Genomic DNA, 20,934 nt, shown 5'->3' with positions numbered 1-20,934 from the left:
CATACACCCTATAATTTATCTTCTAGCTATAACACAAGCATACAATATAAGGCACAATAAAACATTCATTCTCTAACATTTGACCTAAACCACACATTAAAGACTTTCACTCAAGATCACAACATAAAACTTATAGGTTTTGACTTAGGGTTTCAAACGAAACTGATTTTACATTTTTATGAACTTCTTATGAAAATCTATGAAATGTAGAAGTTCATCGATTTGAAATACAGAAAGCTTTGGAAATTTTACAAGGAACATCCTAGAACTTTCTAAAACGTAGCAATCAAGTCCCTGGTCCGGGAAAAATAGATAACAGGAAGTTACTGGCGATACTCCGGCAAAGGGGTCGCCGGCATTAGAAAGATTTAGAGAATCAGGGCAAACCTTGGGGTAATTTCGAATGTGGAGGAAGAACGGGTAAAAAGTGAATTTCCGTGGCGAACAGGATCGGCGAAGAGAAAAGCTCGACGATGACGAGATCCCGTGGATGACGAAGAAGTTCGCCGGGAATTGCAGTGGGTAGAGAATGGCCGAAGAGGTAATCCCCGCGGTGATTTGCGGTCTTGCTCGGTGATCGACGAGGAATAGGAGCTGCTGGATGTCATAGACTCCTGGGACGAGACGATGGAGCCGAATGGGTTCGCTAGGTCAACTCCTCGGCGAACCACCAGGGTCCATCCGCTCACGAGCTAAACCTTCTTTTGCTCACGCACACGTGCTACTGAAACACATCTGGCACACCCGCGTAGCTTCCTGCAGGACTGCCGTGCTTGGTTGCATCGAGGTTCCTCCGAGCTCGTCACGCCTAACTGCCGCTTTCGCCCCACAACTCCTCCTTCCGACTCGCCTCGCCGTAACCGTCACCTTCGATTTGCCTCCTCTTCTTCCAACTTGCTGCCCCTCGTGCATCTCACACGCGAGCGAGCTCGTGTCCTCGACACGAGCACTCTTGCACCATCGGAGATCACCGGGGCGTAGTTAGGGTCGATGCCATCACGTTCTCGCATCTCGCGCAGAAGCCTTCCATCGCAACTCCTTCTGCGCGTGCCGTTACTCAGCACGTCGCACTCCAACACTATCTGCTCGTGCCCGTGGGTTCGTTCTGCTCTGGCCGCTCAACACCTGCCCATACCGCCAACTCCCACGCGCTACCACGCGCATGCTTGCGCCACTCGCTCGGCATCGCCCACGAACCACTCCTGTGCCGCTACCGTGCACGCCTGCTGCCTCACCCGCGTGCCTGGGCCACTTCGCGCGTCACTGCTCACTCCGGGCTGCTCGCCTCCGCCCGGGTCTCGCACCTGCTGCGCTCGCACGCGTCCTGCACGCTATTGCTCTCTCGGGGCCGCTCGCATCCAGCATATCCGTGCCGCAGCCGCACGCTGCCACACCGGTTCTCTTCTGCTCGCGTGCCGCCACGCCGCGAGCTTCGCCCCAGCGCCGCTTGGTTTGCGTGCCGCTCACGCGTTTGCTCCACGCCTCCCACACGCTCGCGTAGCACTCGCGCCAACCACAGCGAGCCCCTGTGCCGCCAGTCCTTTGCCATTCTCCTCCGTCCAAGCCCGGCGCCGTCCCCTGGTACTGTCTCCGTGCTCCAACGCCACCACGCGCCGTTGCTTGGCTCTGCTGGCGCCCGCGTGCTGTCGCCTGCGCTCGGCCCACTCCAGCCGAGCCACCCACGCGCGCTGCTCTGCCGCTCACCTCCCGCGACGCCTGCGCCGCGCATCACCTGCTCCCGCGCGTCAACGCGCCGAGCCGCCCGCGGCAGCTGGGCCACCATGCGCCGCGCGTCGCCCTGGCTCCGCTCGGGGCCGGCCGCCTGCGCACGCCCGCGAGCCGCCCGCCGCTCGGCTCCTGCCGAGCCGCGCCGCCGGCGCCGCGCTCCGCCCGAGCGCCTGCGCCGGGCCCGCGCTGCTTCGCCCGCGAGCCACCGCCTGGGCCGCGCCTCTCCGCACCTGGGTCCGCCGCTCGCCCAGATGCCCGCGCCATGAGCCGCGCCCGCTGGCTTCCAGCACTCCGCCGCCGCGCCACGCGCTCGCCCGGGCCCGCCACTCCGTGCGCCTGCGCGCCGCTGGGCCCTGCTCCGCGCTGGCTCGCCCGGCCTGCTCCTGTGGCGCCGCCCGAGCTACCCCTGCCCGCTTTGCTCGCCGTGTGCCGCTGCCGTGGCTGCCCGAGCCGCTCGGGCCCCTGGCTGACGGATTCCCAATGCCCGTGAGTGGAAGAGGAAGCTAACGGGAAGAACAGGGAGAGAAAGAGGAAGAAAAGAAACGTTTTGGTGCTGCTGCCTGCTTGTGCTGAGGAGAGGGAGGGGAGGGGAAAAGGAAATTGGGCAGAGCTACCGCCGGTGGGAAACAAAAAGAAAGGAGGTGTCAGGATAAGAAACAGAGGAGAAGGATGAACAGATTTCCCCAAGGACCTTTGCGTGAATACAGAAAACTACAAGGGCCTGTCTGTAAAACAAAATTTCCCGTTGATTTAAAATCCGAATGAAGAAATGCCCAAAACGAAAGTTGGAGAGTTTTTCAAACTCTACAACATTGCTTTAGGGTTCAAATTCAAAAACTCAAATCTTACATTTTTACACGTGAACTTTTGAATAAAAGTCGGATTTGAATTGCTTTTGTCCTAAAAGTGTAATTTTATAAAATTCAGAACTTAAATGCAAGTATTTATGATATGTCATAATGACGGGATAGACTCGTCATTATGGTTGGATAGACATGTCCTGATGACTTCCACTTTTTACACTTTAGTCCTGAGTAATTTTTGGAAGTTACTTTTGTAATTCAAATACTTGTATAAAAGGAAACAAAATTACATAAATACCCTTATTTTCACCACTTTACCCAAAATTTTTACACACTTCAATATACACGTTTCCAATGAAACTTTTGGATAAATAAATATATATATATATATATATATTTTTACAAGACATTAAGTAAGAAAAATATATTTCACCTATTTTGAAATTACCCTTATCCAGGTACATTTTGCAGAAACAACCCTAAGTTTTTCTGTAATTGCAAAAATACCCTTTTTACTTGCACTTTAAACTTTCAAAAATTTCACATAAACACACATAAACTTTATACAAACAAACACATATTTCACACTAACAAAATATATGTCTAGCATTACAAATACACGAACTGTCACAGTCTGCATCAAGGCCGTGCCTTCCGTTGCCTTCTCCTCGACGGCCTCCGACATCCTCCACGCACGGCCCCACTGCTCCCGTGCGAATCCGCCCGCAGCCACCGCACTGCAGCTCTTCCCGCACCGCACGCGACCTCCCTGCACACCGACCCGGTCGCGGCCTGAGCTCGCCCAGCGGGGACATCGCCATGCGCTGCACGTCGCCGCCCTGCACGCCGTCGCCCTGCACGTCGTTGCCCTGCACGTCGTCACTCCACGCCGCCAGCACCGCGGCTCCTCCCGCGCACACGCACCTGTGCGCCGTCGCCACCGGCCCACGGGGAAGGGAGCCCTGGGCGCCGCCAGGTCCCGCGTGCCGCTCGGCCACCTCGCAGGCTCGGTGCCGGACCACCCCAGCTCCTTCACGCGCGAGGCCCTGTTTGGGACCACGCCGAGCCGCAGCTCCCACGCCACCGGCCCGCTCCAGCGCGCCTGCGCCGCGCGCTGCTCCCACGCCGCCAGCGCCAGTCCCGCGCCCGCGCTTGCGCCACCTGAGCCGCGCCGAGTCGCAGCCACCCGCCCGGCGCCCTGCGCCGCCCACGCCTGCGCCGCGTGGAGGAGAAAAAGGGGCGGCCGGGGTGGAGATAAGATTGGAGGCGAGGGAGAGAGAAAGATGGACGCCGACGGTGGGAAAAAGAAAGGGTGCCAGAGAGAAGAAAAACAGAGAGGAGAAGGAGAAATGGAATTCTCCCAAGGACTTATGCGCAAATCTAGAAAATTGCAGGAACCTTTCTGTAAAGCATAAATTTCACATTAATTTAAAACCCTAATGAAGAAATGCCTAAAATGAAAGTTGGAGAGTTTTTCAAACTCTACAACATTGCTTTAGGGCCCAAGTTCAAAAACTCAAAACTTATATCTTTACATGTGAAATTTTGAACAAAGGTTGGATTTGAATTACTTTTGTCCTAAAGAGTATAACTTCATAATATTTAGGACCTAAATGCAAGCATTTATGACATGTCATGATGATGGGATAGACACGTCATAATGATTGGATAGACATGTCATGATGACTTGCACCTTTTACACTTTAGTCCTGAGTAACTTTGAGAGTTACTTTTGTAATTCAACTATTTACATAAAAGGACTTGTACTTTTGTAAAATTACATAAATACCCTTATTTTCACAACTTTACCCAAAATTTTTACACACTTCATTACATATATTTCAAATGCAACTTTCGGATAAGTATATATTTTTTTACAGGGGATAAAGTAAGAAAAACATATTTGCAAAACCACCCTTCACTTATTTTTAATTTACCTCCTATCCAATTACATTTTGCAAAAACAACCCTAGTTTTTCCATAATTACAAAAATACCCCCTTTCACTTGCACTTTAAATTTTCAAAAGCTTTACATAAACATACACAAGCTTTACACTAACAAGCACATACTTTACACTAACAAAATATATGTCTAGCTTACGAGTACATGAACTGTCACAGCCTTCCCCCCTAAAAAGAATCTCGTCCCGAGATTCAGGACGAAAGACTCTTAATGGGAGAGAAGAAAATCACCCATCAAAAGTGGCAGGAAACAATCACACCAGAGAAGATTGATGTTGATGGTAAAAGCCGTTAGAGTATGACGAGATGAGTATAACAAAAGCATGGATAGATTGTACATAGATGAGTATGACGAAAGAAGAGAGAGAAAGGTGATCAAGTTCTCATAGAGTTGATATCACAACATGAGGACGATAAATGTCGGCGACATTCATCACAAAACTTATGGATAGCAAGTGAGGGTAGTACGAGAGATTGATAAGTGATGTTTGAAACACCCCTGCTTAGAGTTTATTACCTGAGTGATTTGGATGATGTTGATTGCAAAACATGCCTATTTATACCGATGCAATCAAGGGATAATGACAAAATGTTCTAACTTAGAGTGCAATGCTCAATATATAACCATGAAATGTATGATTGCAATGATGATGCAACACGAGAATAGAGGATTCCATGCACGACCGAAATGGTGCATCTGACACAATGCAATTACCATGATGCAATGTTTACATCATGATGCAAGGATGACGATGCTTGCGATGTATGCACATAAAAAAATGCATAGAGTATGATGCATACCGTCATGAATTGATGATGTACATGACTCGCACCTTGCAACTGTTTTCTCGTAACTAACACCTGGGTAGTTCTATATCCTTGAGCGAGGATCAAAAGTTAGGACACTAGTAAGGTTGCATAAAAAGAGAATGCAGTGAGTTACGTCACATATACCTAGGCACTAGTGCGCTCCTAATGGCTCAATCATGTGGCTGCAGCGCACATGAGGCCTTAGGTTCCGACACGGCATCATGGTCATGTGATTAAACACCACCACAATAGAGGAATAACAACCCTGTAGTGCCAACAGCAACAAGATAGATTTAGGAAACCGAAGACAACCCGAAGTTGTACTGGATGCACACCCGTTAGTTAGTCTACGGATTTTCGATGACGATGCAACACCATGCACTGACCAAAGATGGTATATGTTATGATGCATGACTTTTGCCAGGAGAATTGTATTCAAAAAGTAATTATTTTCATAAATCTTTTTAATTTATCCAAAATCATCTGAGCAAAAATTGAAGGTGCAACTTTCAGATGTTGTAACCAGAATAGCCAACCATATAAGGTACAACATCAGGAGAGGATGGATGGATCACTGAATGATGGATTGAAGGGTTTGCTGACAATTATCAAGGTTTAACCATCAAAGGAAAAGCTCAGTGCTTCTGCCGAAATAGATTCAAAGCAAGATCAAGGGTTTTGATTTAGCTGTCAAGCTAAGATCGGCAACAAGGTCCAAACATGGCTCAACCCACTTGATTCACAAAAGACCTTCTCAACTCCAGGTTAGCCTAGCAGATTACGTTGGCTCCTACCACACAAAGTCTAGACGGCATTCAGATACAAGCAACATATTTTAGTACAATAACATAACAAGCAAGGCAATCAAATTAATCCAAGATGACATGATGCATGCACGTTCTACACATCCTCACAAACAAAAATAACTGCCAAGTAACCTTGGTCTTATGTGGTTAGTTACGGTGGCACAATATAAATACGTCTCTCCCTATAATATCTAGTCGATAATCCTACCCGTTCAGAACCTATCGAATCATGGTTAGCATACCTGCAGAAAACCACAAGATATAAATACCAAACCTTTCATGCCAACATATCATGAAAGTGTCCCCAAACATTACTGTTCACTATAGAAACAGCATCTGTACAATTACCGCCATACAGACGACGTTAACATACGTTATCGAAACAACGTATTCATGGGGTACCGCAAAATGCGGAGGTATTGCTGTTCATACCCCGTACCTAACTATGTACTCCCAATGTAGTCAACCGAAGTTGGTACATTGGTAGCATCTCAAGTAGGCCACTGCTTGAGAAACAGCCTTCGGTTCGCATCACCGACAGGAAGGCTAACTATCCAGTTAGCTGAGGATCCTTACCTTCTTACCTCATCATCAAAGGTGTCGTTATAGAATGTAAAGTTGGGGTTGTGCATGAATTTAAGTTTTGACAGAAAAGTAATGCTGGTAGTTAGGGTTATATATATATATATTATAGCCACCTCTAATTCCCTTAATAAGCATAACCCTAGGGCTTTACGTACTAAGTACAATCTTTAACGAATCCAACGCGGCTTTGCCAAACATTTTGTTGGTCAAATTTTTATACTGAAATCATTTTTAAGGTAAAATGTATCTCCAAAGTAACCTTATAGCTCTGATACCAGCTGTAGCAGAACCAACCTGAATTACACTGGCTCAAGTACGCAAGTCCACTCTCAAGGGCTCCAACGTACTTCAAACGGTGTAATCCCTTGGCCTGTCGGGTAACATCCCGATAAACCACCGATATAGGATCAAATAAGGTTACCTCACACGAAGGTGAGTCCAGAGATACAGTCACCATCATATTTTACATCACAGGGAATTACATTACAAGAGTTTCCAAAAAGTAGTACGAAGTTCCAAATTTAGAAAAATTGTTACAACTGTTAAAGTTATGGTTTTTGGCAGCGGAAAAACAAACGCGACGATTTACCACACGTCGTCAAGATGGATGTCATGCTAAGCCCAGGCACGACATCACTCGGTATCATCAGTGTTGGCCGGGGACGGATCCCATTCCACGGACCAACCATGTGGGAAAGCACAGGGCCAAAGCAGGGGAAGAGTAGGGTCTTCAAAGACTTTACCTGAAAAACATATAACTAGCAGGCTGAGTATACTAATACTCAGCAAGGCTTACCCGAGATTAGGGTATACTTAGCCCATAATTAGACTCAAGAACGCATTATAAAGGTTCTGGGTTTATTTTCAGCTGAAAAGCAACAAAGAGTATGAACTATTTTCAAATTTTAGCTTTCACATTCTAGTTGATTATCCATTCTAGGTTAGCACCTACACTAAGCAAGCAAGGTAGAGATTATCATCCATCAAGATTGTTCCATCATTAGTTACACTTCTTACTCTATGTGGCAAAAGGAATAAGCAGTCTCAATCTTCGTGAGAAGCGGACGATTCTGAATCGAATTCCACCTTGCAAGGTAAACCTAACTCACACGCTTGGAACACCAACAGGTTGTTCCGAAGCAACCGTTTCCCTCATATTCCGGGTTATGGATCAGGGCCACCACAAACGACTGCAGGACCGTACGCACACCAATTGTGCAGGACATACGTCTGCAGCGCAACTACATGATCACGTATTCCTGTCTGCCTTGCAGAACGTACTCCCACACGTCGGTGCGTGTGAACATAAAATAAAGATCGAGTGGTGGAGACATGTCCATTTGCCGGGCCATTCAGGTACTAGGCTTACCGCTTACCATATTTCGCGACATGTGGCTAGTACTTTCAAACGCTTAGCCACCACTACCACATACTGCGACCTTATCAAATTTTAGCAACACAGACGGGGTAAATTTCCAGGTCATGTTACTGCACATGACCCCGTCCATGATCCTTATAGTGATTGCGAAATGGTAAACATTCAACTCCTATATCGCGCGAGTGAGAGGAAATCACCCGACTTCTACCGGTCCTATTAGCAGAGCATCTATGCGATAAGGACTCAGGTACAGTACACTGGTTCCTAGGATTCATGCATCTAGGGTTCCATTTCAATTCCTAGACTTAATGTAAGATGGAATATATAAGTATAAGATTGCATAATGTAGCAATTTGAAATACTAGGTTATGCACCAGGGCTTGCCTTTACTGGTGGGGCTGAAGTCAGGGATGTTAGTATTATTATCTTCCGAACTTGGTTCGGGGCTTCAGATAATCCCTTGGTGATGTTCACTTGGTCTTCAGAAATATCCTCTGTTTACTCCTGGGAGATCTGGTAGGTACCATCTACGGAAGTAGTCGTATCTACATGCAATGCAACATTACATTCAAAGTGTGCACATAAAACTATCTTAATTCACGATAAAAGTTGCAATCCAACACTCATTTAACATACAATCAAAAGGATCAGAAACTAGCTTGGGTAGAGCTTTAGCTGGACAACTAATTAAGATGGACTACTTGTTGAAGATTACAACAAAGTTGATTGGAAACAACAGGGGTTTAGTCGATAGAATTGGTAAAGAAGGGAATTCTCTATACAGTTTTAGGAAATCTGCTGATTTCTATTCGGAAGAGAAATCGGCAGGAACGGTCTCTGTATATAAGCAGAAGAGGTTAGCCGATTTGAGTTCACCTGGGGTCAAATCGGCTGGTATTGGTAGGAATGTTAAAGGTACAGTACTCCAAGGATAGAACAAGGAAGGATCTTGCCGATTGGATTATCAGCATGTCTTTGGTCTATCTAATTGGTTGGTGCATTGGTCATGGCCTTAACCGATGAGGATGCATCAGGTTTAGCTGATTGATGTGCTTTGGTCGTGCCTAACAGAGGCGTGTCTACTGTGTTAGCTTACTGATCTAGGGTTGTGTACTTTGGCCTGGGTAGCGATTTGTATCCTTAATGTTCCCCTATATTTACTGGGGCATATCAGCCGTGTAGCTGATTGTCCTACAATGCACTGACTGCCTAACTGAGACGTGCCTAAGTGCTATCCTAGGTAACTAGGTGTGGTTGTATCGGCTTGATTACGTCAGCACAACAATTGAGTGACGCACAGCCGATGGGGTTATCTAAGTTAGACCTGTTACAAGAACTAGGTGTAGCAGAACACTAATATTGGACTAGGCTGATGAGACCACAAGTGCGGAATTAGACTAAAGAGGATGTGGCTGATAGGTTTGTGCCGATGGGGATATGTTTTACAGATGTGCAGCCGATTGGGGTGTGGTTGAGGGTATGTGACCGATAGATATATAGCCGATTTCTTAGCTGATAAATCGGCTGATAGAAGTGTATGGATCAGGATGGGAAAACTAAGGATTGATCGGCCATATTTGACCGATATGGAAAACAACTAAAATCAGCTTGGATCGGTCGATAGCAAGAATCCTAAGATCGTGTGTGCATCTCCGATACATCGACTATGTGCAGCCGATGTAGGACAGAACAAAAGAATTGTATCGGCAGTAGCCAATATTAGAAGGGTAACAACCGGATCGGCTAATCAGCCGATGGTAGAAGCATCTCAAAAGAAATGCATCGGCTGACAGCTGTTACGTAGAAACATCATAGACTCAATTGAAACGGATGCTTAGCGGTTGAGCTAATAGCCGACGCTGAAGCTTAGCTGCAGAGATGTATTAGCTAAGCAGCAGATACACATGAACCAACAAGGATCCTTATACGAAAAGGACCTTAAGGAGACTGCAATCAAAACAAGGATAATGTCTTGATGGCAGGGATATGAGCACTCGTGTGATAGGATTAACTAAATATCACACATCTCCACTTGAGACATACATCCTATGATTTACCTTTCAACTACAACACATGCATATCACATAGGGTACAAACAAAGCATTCATTTCCTAATATTTAACCTAGACCACAAATCAAAGACTTTCAACTCAAGATCATAACATAAAACTTGTAGATTTTGACCTAAGGATTCAAACAAAACTGATTTTGTATTTTTATGAACTTCTTACGAATTTCTATGGAAAGTAGAAGTTTCACTGATTTGAAATAAAGAAGGCTCTGGAAATTTTATAGAGAACACCCTAGAACTTTCTAAATCGAAGCAATTAAGTCCCTGGTCAGGGAAAACAGAGAATAGGAAGAAGACGACGATGTTCTGGCAAAGGGGTAGCCGGTATTAGGAAGATTCAGTGGTTCAGGGCAAACCTTGGGGTAGCTTTTGTTGTGGAGGAGAACGGGTGGAAAGTGAATTGCCGCGATGAACAGGATCGGCGATGAAAAGAGCTCGACGGTGACGAGGTTCCGTGGGTGACGAAGAAGCTTGCTAGGGGATTGTAGTGGGTGGAGAATGGCCGGAGGGGTATTCCTCACGGTGACCTGTGGTGGCGGTAGTCAGCTTTGCCACGGCAATGATGTTCCGGCATACAGGGATCGAAGAGGCTCGATGGGGGTCCAGCAGTTTCTTCGAGGTGTTGTGGTCTTGCTCGGGCGATCGACGAGGAATAGGAGCTGCTGGATGTCGTAGATTTTTGGGAGAAGCCGATAGGGCCGGATTGGTTCGCTATGCTGATTCCTTCGCGAACCATAGGGTTCTCCTGCTCACGGGCTGAGCCTCCTCTTCTCACGCGCGTGTGCTGCAACCGCCCTCTCCTCCTGCTGTGACGCCATCAGGGCCGGTCTACCAGCACCGCTGGTCTTGCGCTGCGCGTCGAACCCGCGCTGCGTTGCTCCTGCCTCGTCCTCCGCATGAATAAAGGGAGCTCGCCGTGCCTGGCTACACCTAGCTCCTTCGAGCTCGACGCACCCAGTCGCCGCCTTCACTTCGCCGCCTCTCCTTCCGGCTCACCGCGTCAAAACCCCCCCTCCGCCTCCGCGAGGGCCGTGGTCTGTCTGCATCAAGGCCGTGCCTTCCGTTGCCTTCTCCTCGACGGCCTCCGACGTCCTCCACACGCGGCCCCACTGCTCCCATGCGAATCTGCCCGCAGCCGCCGCACTGCAGCTCTTCCCGCACCACATGTGACCTCCCTGCACACCGACCCGGTCGCGGCCTGAGCTCGCCCAGCGGGGACACTGCCATGCGCTGCACGTCGCCGCCCAGCGCGCCGTCGCCCTGCATGCCGTTGCCCAACACGTCATCACTCCAGCGCCGCCAGCGCCGCGGCTCCTCCCGTGCACACGCACCTGCGCGCCGTCGCCACCGGCCCATGGGGAAGGGAGCCCTGGGCGCCGCCAGGTCCCGCGTGCCGCTCGACCACCTCGCAGGCTCGGTTCCGGACCACCCCAGCTCCTTCACGCGTGAGGCCCCGCTCCCGCGCCACCGGCCCGCTCCAGCGCGCCGTCGCCGCGTGCTGCTCCCACACCGCCAGCGCCACGCGCTGCGCCCCCGCGCCACCTGCACGCCGCCATCGCCCGTGCCGCGCCGTCGCCTGCGCCGCGCCCGCGCTTGCGCCGCCCGAGCCGCGATGCACCGCGCCGGCTCACGCGCGCCTGCATTGCTGTCGCCCGCCGCCCAGCGCCTGCGCCGCCTAAGCCGCGCCGAGCCGCAGCCGCCCGCCCGACGCCCTGCGCCGCCCACGCCTGCGCCGCGTGGAGGAGAAAAAGGGGCGGTCGGGGTGGAGATAAGATTGGAGGCGAGGGAGAGAGAAAGAAGGATGCTGACGGTGGGAAAAAGAAAGGGTGCCAGAGAGAAGAAAAACAGAGAGGAGAAGGAGAAATGGAATTCACCCAAGGACTTATGCGCAAATCTAGAAAATTGCAGGGACCTTTCTGTAAAGCATAAATTTCACATTAATTTAAAACCCTAATGAAGAAATGCCTAAAACGAAAGTTGGAGAGTTTTTCAAACTCTACAACATTGCTTTAGGGCCCAAGTTCAAAAACTCAAAACTTATATCTTTACATGTGAAATTTTGAACAAAGGTTGGATTTGAATTACTTTTGTCCTAAAGAGTATAACTTCATAATATTTAGGACCTAAATGCAAGCATTTATGACATGTCATGATGATGGGATAGACACGTCATAATGATTGGATAGACATGTCATGATGACTTGCACCTTTTACACTTTAGTCCTGAGTAACTTTGAGAGTTACTTTTGTAATTCAACTATTTACATAAAAGGACTCGTACTTTTGTAAAATTACATAAATACCCTTATTTTCACAACTTTACCCAAAATTTTTACACACTTCAACACATATATTTCAAATGCAACTTTTGGATAAATATATATATTTTTTACAGGGGATAAAGTAAGAAAAATATATTTGCAAAACCACCCTCCACTTATTTTGAAGTTACCTCCTATCCAATTACATTTTGCAAAAACAACCCTAGTTTTTCCATAATTACAAAAATACCCCTTTCACTTGCACTTTAAATTTTCAAAAGCTTTACATAAACATACACAAGCTTTACACTAACAAGCACATACTTCACACTAACAAAATATATGTCTAGCTTACAAGTACATGAACTGTCACATGCCGGTCGCGGTCGGCGTAGAGCGTGGCGTTGGCGATGCACTCGGCCTCTGCGTCGAGCCGCCCGCTCCCGCAGCACGCGGCCTGCCGGGGTGCGGCGGTGCCAGGCCAGAAGGGCAGCGGCGCTGGGCTGCTGGCGCAGGCTCGTAGGGAGCACGGAGTAGAGGAGCGGCAGGGGGCAGGGGGAAAAAATTAGGAATGAGGTTAGGGTTTGAGCTGGGCCAGTTGGGCTTCTTTTTTTGATGGGCTCCTAGCAGGCTGCGGGGTTATTCGGGTATGCGGGTAAACGGGGATAGGTACTTAGTTCCCATACCCGCACCCGCTGTACCCGATGGGTATGACTTCTTCCCCATTTACATATCTGTGGGTACAAAGTGTTACCCAAATCCGGCCCCTAATATGGTTTTTACCCGTCGGGTTATGGGTAACGTGTACCCGTTGACATCTTGACTGGAGATCCAACTGTCGCGCATGTGCTCTAGTGATCAGTCCTTGCATTGTATGCAAAGGAGAGATGTCCTCATCAGCTAAGCCCGTGTCTACGAGAGCCGATGATAGCTCCGCTGAAGGAGTTTGTAGATTGTTTTGCCTAGGATTACACGGAGATGCCTGGTTGGACAGGAGCATCATCGAACATCGGCTCCCTCTCAAGAAGGGATTTTGGCCGTTTTAGCATCGAGCGCGACAAATGAAGGCTGAAGTTCTAGAAGAAGTCAAGAAAGAGGTGGAGAAAATTCTTGAAGCAGGATTCATCAGGCCGTGTAGGTATGCTGAGTGGATTTCAAGTGCTGTACCTATGCAAAAGAAGGATGGCCGATGGCGAGTCTGCATGGACTTCAGAGACCTTAACAGAGCTACACCGAAGGACAAATATCTGATGCCTGTCGCGGAGACATTGATCAACACAGCTGCTGGTCACAAGATTTTGAGTTTCATGGACGGCAACACTGGCTATAACCAAATTTTCATGGCTCCAGAGGATATACACAAGATCGCGTTCAGAGTACCCGAGGTAGTAGGATTGTTCGAGTATGTGATCATGACCTTCGGGTTGAAGAATGCCAGCGCCACGTATCAACGTGCCATGAATTACATCTTTCATGATCTGATCGGCAAGGTGGTGGAGATATACATTGACGACGTCGTGGTTAAATCTGCATCAGTTGAGGGACACTTAGAAGATGTATGGCAAGTTCTACAACGAACCAGAAGGTTCAGGCTTAAGATGAATCCGAAGAAGTGCGCTTTCGGCGTATCGGCCGGTCAGTTCCTGGGTTTCTTGGTTCATGAAAAAGGAATTGAGATTGGCCTAAAGAGTCAGGAAGCTGTGAAAACAATGGTGCCACCTACTACAAAGAAGGAGCTCCAGCAGCTTATCGGCAAGATCAACTTTGTTAGAAGGTTTATTTCCAATCTCTCCGGGCGGATTGAGCCTTTTATGGAGTTGGTGAAGATTAAAGCCTGTGACGAGTTTCGCTGGGGTGCAGAGCAACAATGGGCATTTGAAGAGATCAAAGAATATTTGTCAAAACCACCCGTGTTAGTTCCACCCTAGCACGATAAACCATTCTACATTTATTTATCAGTAGGGGACACCTCCATCGCTTCGATGGTGATACAAGTGCATGACGGCAAGGAGAGGATTGTGTTCTACCTCAGTAGAAGGATGCTAGATGCGGAAACCAGGCACCCTGAGATTGAAAAGTTATGCCTTTATTTGTTCTTTACCTGTACAAAGCTTCATCATATCTTGCTATCTGCCGAAATGATTGTCATCTGCAAATCGGATGTTATCAAGCACATGCTATCGGCTCCTGTGTTGAAAGGCTGACTCGGAAGGTGGATGTTTGCACTATTAGAGTTCGATATCCGGTACCAACCCACAAAGGCAGTCAAAGGGCAAGCGCTAGTAGATCTTATTGCAGAAAGGATCAATACTGACATACAAGCACTCTTCGTGCGCGCATGGGCCATGTACTTCGACGGATCGACTTGTGGGGATAGATGTGGTATAGGTATCCTACTCGTGTCACCTCAGGGGGCAGCATATTCTTTTTCAATCAGGTTGCCTACCCCTTGCACCAACAATTTAGCAGAATATGAAGCGGTACGTAAGGGTATGGAATTACTTCTCAAGGTCGGAGCGGAAGCAGTAGAAATTTTTGGGGATTCAAAGCTGGTAATTTCTCAGCTTACAGAAGAATACAGGTGCGAGAGCGAGTCGCTTCTCCCTTTATGGGAACAATGTCAGGAGCTAATGGCCCAATTTAGGTACATAAATTTCTATTGGATACCAAGGATACAAAATTCAGAGGCCAATGATCTTGCACAGATGGCTTCGGGATACAAGGCTGTGGCAGATGGAGCCGATTTTCAGGTACACCTGCTGGAACAAGGAGACTGGAGAGCTGATATCTTTAATTACTTAAAGGATCTGGCTCGGGGGGCACCTAAGAGGATATGTTACAAGGTCATGTAGTACGTCCTAATAGGGGACGATATGTTCTACAGGACTTTAGAAGGATTGTTGCTCAAATGCTTGGGGCCGATTGGATCGAATCGGCTCTTACACGAGGTACACGAAGGCACTTGTGGGACTCACCAATCGGCTCAGAAGATGAAGTGGCTGATTAGGCGATCGGGGTATTACTGGCCCACCATGCTTGAAGATTGTTTCAAATATTATAAAGGATGTCAGGCATGTCAGAGGTTTGGAAAGATACAGATGGTACTAGCATCAGTAATGAACCCTATCGTCAAACCCTAGCCATTCAGAGGTTGGCGTATGGACATGATCGGCAAAATTAATCCTCCATCTAGCAAAGGCCACCAGTTCATTTTGGCCATCACGGACTATTTCACCAAGTGGGTGGAGGCCATCCCTATGAAGTCAGTGGCATCGAAGGATGTCATTGTTTGTTAAAGAACATGTCATTCATAGGTTCGGGATTCCTCGAACCATCACAACAAATGGAGGGTCGGTCTTCATATCAGAGGAGTTCAAAAAATTCGCTACTGACATGGGCATCAAGCTGATCAGGTCATCTCCATACTATGCCCAAGCAAATGGACAAGCTGAAGCGTCCAATCAGAGCCTTATCAAGTTGATCAAGAGAAAGATCGATGAGCATCCTAGGCGTTGGCATGAAGTCTTATCAGAGGCATTGTGGGCATACCGTGTTTCGTGCCACGGAGCAACAAAAACTTCACCTTATCACCTGGTGTATGGGCAGGAGGCTGTATTACCGTGGGAGATTACGGCCGGCTCGAGACGCGTAGAGTTCCAAAATGACCTAATAGCTGAAGAATATGTTGCTCTGATGAACAACAACATTGAGGACCTTACAGAGCTTAGACTTTGGTCGCTTGAGAAGATCGAAGAAAATAAGGCCAAGGTAGCCCGCGCGTACAACAAGAAAGTCAAGCCAAAAGAATTCCAAGTTGGAGATCTGGTTTGGGAAGTGGTGTTACCATTGGGGACTAAGGATGCAGCGTATGGCAAATGGTCTCCAAATTGGCATGGGCCGTATAGAGTTGATTATGTCCTACCTGGGAACGCATATATGCATGAGGAGTTAGACGGCGTCAAGTTTTCGGTGGCTGTCAATGGTCAACATCTCAAGAAATATGTCCCAAGTATGTGGGATGATGGGCAATAAAGCTGATGCTACGCATCAGGCTGTGAGCCGATATGTTTAGCTGGCCCGTACAAGTAAAAGCCGATGTTACGCATCAGGCTGCACACAAGAAAAGGGGCCGATACATTCAGTCGGCCCGTAAAAAAATATTTTGTACACAACACACTGAGTTGGTCAAATAGCCGATGCATAACCATCGACTTTAGAAGTGTAATTGGAATACATGAAAGTTCTGGGTGACAACGGGATACATGAGACGAATACAAAGTGTTCTACTGAAGAAATTCATCTATGGCCGTGATAGCATCAAGACGGACGCGATCGGCTTCTACGATCACTGCCTCATCATCATTGTCCTCGCCTAACACTATCTGCCAACTCAAAACACTCAACTCTATGAGTTCTGTCTTCAGCTAGGCAGTCAGATTCTCTGCTTCTTGTTGGGAGCGGGCTATGAGGTCCTTCTCATCCTGGATGCACTGCTCGGTTGCCCGGACTTTTGCCTTGAGGTCTTCCAACTCCCTCTCCAAAGATTGAAGTCCTTGGGAATGTGCAGAAGTTTCAGCTTTAACATCGAGCCATCTTCTTCTTGTTGAGCACTGAGCACCTCTCGGCAATATCGGCTTTTAAAGGGGCTTGTGAGCGACGGGCTTCAATCCTTTGCCGAGCCTTTTCTACCTTCGCCCAAAAGAAGGGAAGATGTCCGGTTGTCCAGAGTTTGAGTTGAAGGATTTCTGGGAGTTGGGGCTTGATCTCCTCAAGAATTTGCCTCACTTCATCGGAGTCTTGGACCAAAGTATCAATTGGAGCTGAGAGCAGGTCCTTTGTACGGAGAAGTTGGCTGGTGACACCAGTCGGCTGTGGTTGATGATCATCTGCTTTGAGTATGGCCGAGCCGATGGATGCAAGGTCAAACAAGAGCAGCTCCGAGAGGTTCAAGCCCTGAAGGAAGGTAGAAAATTAGTACGATACAGGGAAAGGAAGATGCAAATAGCTTAGAAATATAACGCACCTTTTCTTGACAAGGATTGATAGCCGACGAGGTGACAATCGGCTCCTACAGATCCTGAAGGTTGACCAAAGTATCAACTGTCATTGCAAGATTCTCTAGAGTTTCTAGGATCGGATCCTGGAGGTTGATCAAGGTGTCGACTGTCATCGCAGGATTCTTTGGAGCCTTTAGGATTGGATTTTCTTGGAGCTTGCTCTTCCCCAGAGGAAATATCCACGATATCAGCCTGCAAGCAAGGAAAAAGCAATTCAGTCGAAGTGTACCTGTTTAGAAGACCAATTCTAAAGGAACAATCCGAACCTAGTTGACGTTGCGAGCTTCTTGATCGATAGAAGATGGTTCGTCCTCCTTCCGAATCTTCCTAACAATCATCTTCCTCGCCTTAATCTGGGCTTGGGGGGCAGCAACGTCGGAGACTCGTTTTCGCTTGGAGGCTGATTTTGTAGAATCAGGCTGGATCCGCATTATGACCTTCGACGGGGGAGGTGCGTCCTTGCCAAAGAGGACTACAGGAGCAACCGATGAGAAGTTGAAAGTGGAGCCATCATCGTTCTTAGGCTCCGGACCATCCTCCTGCTGCAGAGAAAATAAGCGGAATTAGAGAAGGGGTCAAGTAGAATCATGAAGAAGTACTAAACTGATAGTGATACCTCTTCCTCAGGGGCTTCATACTTAGCGTTAATCTGCTGCAACATTGGCCCCAAGGCTTTCCAAAAGATGTGAGTCTTCCACATTGACCACCAATTCTCGAAGCCAATGGCTGAAAAGGTAAAAGATAAGTCAACGGGGATTAGGTTGTGAAGATCAGTGAACAGGTTATAGCATCTTTGGCTGGTGAGAATATCGGGCAGATCGGCTCTACTTATTCTCAGATGATGAAGGAAGAAGTGGGGAGGAACTTGCCCAAGACCAAATTGCCGGGCTGCTACGATCGGCTGGTAAGATTCATAGCCTGGTTTGATGATTCCGTTGGAGGTGCTCATGCTGACAGGAAGGAAGAAAGGACGGATCATGATGGAGTACAAATGCCGAGTGCTTTCATCATCGGCAAAGTCATCCAATCTAAAGGCGCTTGGATTTTCAAAGATTTCAGAATCTGTGTAAGGAAGGTAGATCGGATTGCTCAAACCTTGGTAGAATACTCTAAACCAGCTTGAGGCATCTGTGGGGTTTAACTTGCTACCAGGAAGACTGTACAAAGCTTGGCTGAAGCTGGTACATTTGATGCGTCTCCCACTCTGATGTGGGAAGGAATTATCGGCCAGAACAGGGAAGTTTGGTATGTGGTTCTGAAAATACAAGTGAGCCCATAACTGAATAAACCACTAGGGACCACCAGCTCTAAGTTTCTTTTGGGAGAGCAAGCTTGAAGGCATCAGGTGAAGATATCTATAAACTTCCCCAAGAAACAGTTTGCCAAGGCCAATATTGTTACCTTTGGCCAGTTCATATGCTAGAGAAAGATAGTTTTTGGTTGGAGCAAGGGAAGGACCGCAAAATATGAAGTGTTCCAATCAGAGGTTCAGAAAGGCCGTATGTTCTTTCTCAGTTATGAGGCCTTTGGTTTTGATGTACTGGTTCAGGTAGGCACCCCAATTTGTGCATTCTGTTTTAGAGGACAACCTATAGGGGACCTCAGGCATTCTGTAAGCAGAGGGGCTAGACGATGAAATATCTAAACCAGTAATCATTACCACATCTATGAGGGTTGGAGTCATCGGCCCATGGCCAAATAAGAAGCAGATCAGGGCATCAGACCAAAAATAGCTGATGGTTTTCAGAAGGTTTTCATTCTTCTCGAGGGGGGACAATGATAGAGACAGAGCGTCGGCTATTCCTATGGTTTCCCATGTGGGCTGGTAGGCTTTTGCTACTCTATTATACCAAGATACCTAGCCCTCAGGAGGATTTGACCAGGCACGCAGGCTGTCGGCCCAGGAATCTAAGTCTATATCTTGGCTTGCTAATGGGATTCGATTGGCCTCACAAGAAATCAAATCTGTTGGACGCTCATAAGAACGAGGCCCAAGACAAAAGGAATTGGGGAAAGAAGGATGCAGCAGAAGGATGTCTGAAACCTAAAGAATCAATAAGAGCCAAATAACAGGAAAGGATAATTTAATGCTTCAAGGGTTCAAATAATTACTTCATTAAATTAGCGAAAGGTCGGGGTTTTACGTTCAGACCAAGGATGCCCGCATCGGCATTTGAGGGTTCTGCCATTTGAAGCTCCAATGGTGATTGAAGGCTCAAGATTGGATCTAGGGTTTGCTTTGCGAGTCTTGAGTTCGCGTTCTGAGGCTTTGATCTGGGCTTTGCGATTGGATTTGTGAGCAGGGGTATTGGAGCGCAACTTGGATTCGGGGAACCTGTGTAGATCTATTTCGGGAAAGTTCTAGATTTAAGCGGAAGATGGAATTGGTTCAGGGATCGACTCAGATTCGGATCGGCACTTTGAGAGAAAGGTTTGATGCGTTGCCATCAGCTCCCGGTAAATCAGCTTCTCGACAGTTGTTGATTAAAATGAAAGATTTCATTCATAAGGAAAATCATTACAAAAGGGGAGCCGATTGCTCCTAAAGCTGATCTATCAGCTTAGTACAATCCTATGATCTACCACCAGTGGGTGCCTAAGACCTTGCGGCGCTTGATCAGAGGGGCTACGCTGGCGTCGCTATCGTCGTTGCTGCCGTCGTTGTCGCTGCCGTTGTCCCCACCACTGTCACCATTGTGGCCGCTGCTGCCTTCAGTCTCTTCATCATCATCATCCTCGTCGTCCTCCAACGACCCACCACATAGGAAGCCTCCTACTGCCGATTCTTCCTCGGTGGACGTGCCAACGGTTTCTTCCTCCGAGGAGGAGAAATTCCCCTCCCAGGACATGTCATCATCATCGTCTTCATCCAGTTCCCTGCCAAGGAGGAACTGGAGATCTTCGCCGTCGGTCAGGGATTCATCATCCTCTGACCAAGCCTGGAAATCCCACCCCTCTGCATCCGATTGCAGAGTAGCGCCCCAGGCCTCATAGGCAGCTATGGGGTCGAACTCCGGGGTCATCTCTCTGAGTTGTCTTGAATTCAATGGAGATGACGGAGGAAGCAGAGGATGAGGAAGCCATTGAGAGAGAAAGAGGGGTGTACTGGTGCGGTTGCTAATGGCTGAAGGAAGGAGATGAGTGAAAAAGAAATCTACCAAGGTAAACTAATAAAGGCAGGAGTGGAATATGAATAGGCACTGTGACGGTTTCCAAGGAGTTAGATGCAGAGTAATCACATTCTATGGCAGTGGGAGTGGCACGCGTGTACGGATTTTGGAAGTCGAAGAGGCGAGGCGATGGAAATGAAAAAAATGGTTTCGAAATTATTATTGCCAAAACCAGGGGGGCATGTGTTATCGCCATAATTTGGCTGGGCCAAAAGGTGGGCCGAGAGCAAGATGGGCTCAAAGGATAATTGTAATGGGCTTGCGAATCAGCTCCTGCGCGGGCGGTTTGAGGCCAGATTGGC

At 47.8% G+C, this 20,934-nt stretch overlaps 1 protein-coding gene across 1 annotated transcript; it reads right to left on the bottom strand.

Annotated features, from left to right (window-relative positions):
* Positions 1-20,041: 20,041 nt before the first annotated feature.
* On the bottom strand, positions 20,042-20,485 carry LOC112896387 (prostatic spermine-binding protein-like). The gene has a single exon (XM_025964336.1). The coding sequence runs from the start codon at positions 20,483-20,485 to the stop codon at positions 20,042-20,044; it is 444 nt and encodes a 147-aa protein (XP_025820121.1).
* Positions 20,486-20,934: the final 449 nt, after the last annotated feature.

Source organism: Panicum hallii, chromosome 1, assembly GCF_002211085.1.
Source record: "Panicum hallii strain FIL2 chromosome 1, PHallii_v3.1, whole genome shotgun sequence".
In the NCBI taxonomy this organism is placed as follows: Eukaryota; Viridiplantae; Streptophyta; class Magnoliopsida; order Poales; family Poaceae; genus Panicum; species Panicum hallii.
This window is presented reverse-complemented; position numbering and strand designations above follow the sequence as displayed.

What these genes read in the sequence shown, in the direction of transcription:
- LOC112896387 (XM_025964336.1), bottom strand. Translation starts at nt 20,485, where the DNA reads ATGACCCCGGAGTTCGACCCCATAGCTGCCTATGAGGCCTGGGGCGCT.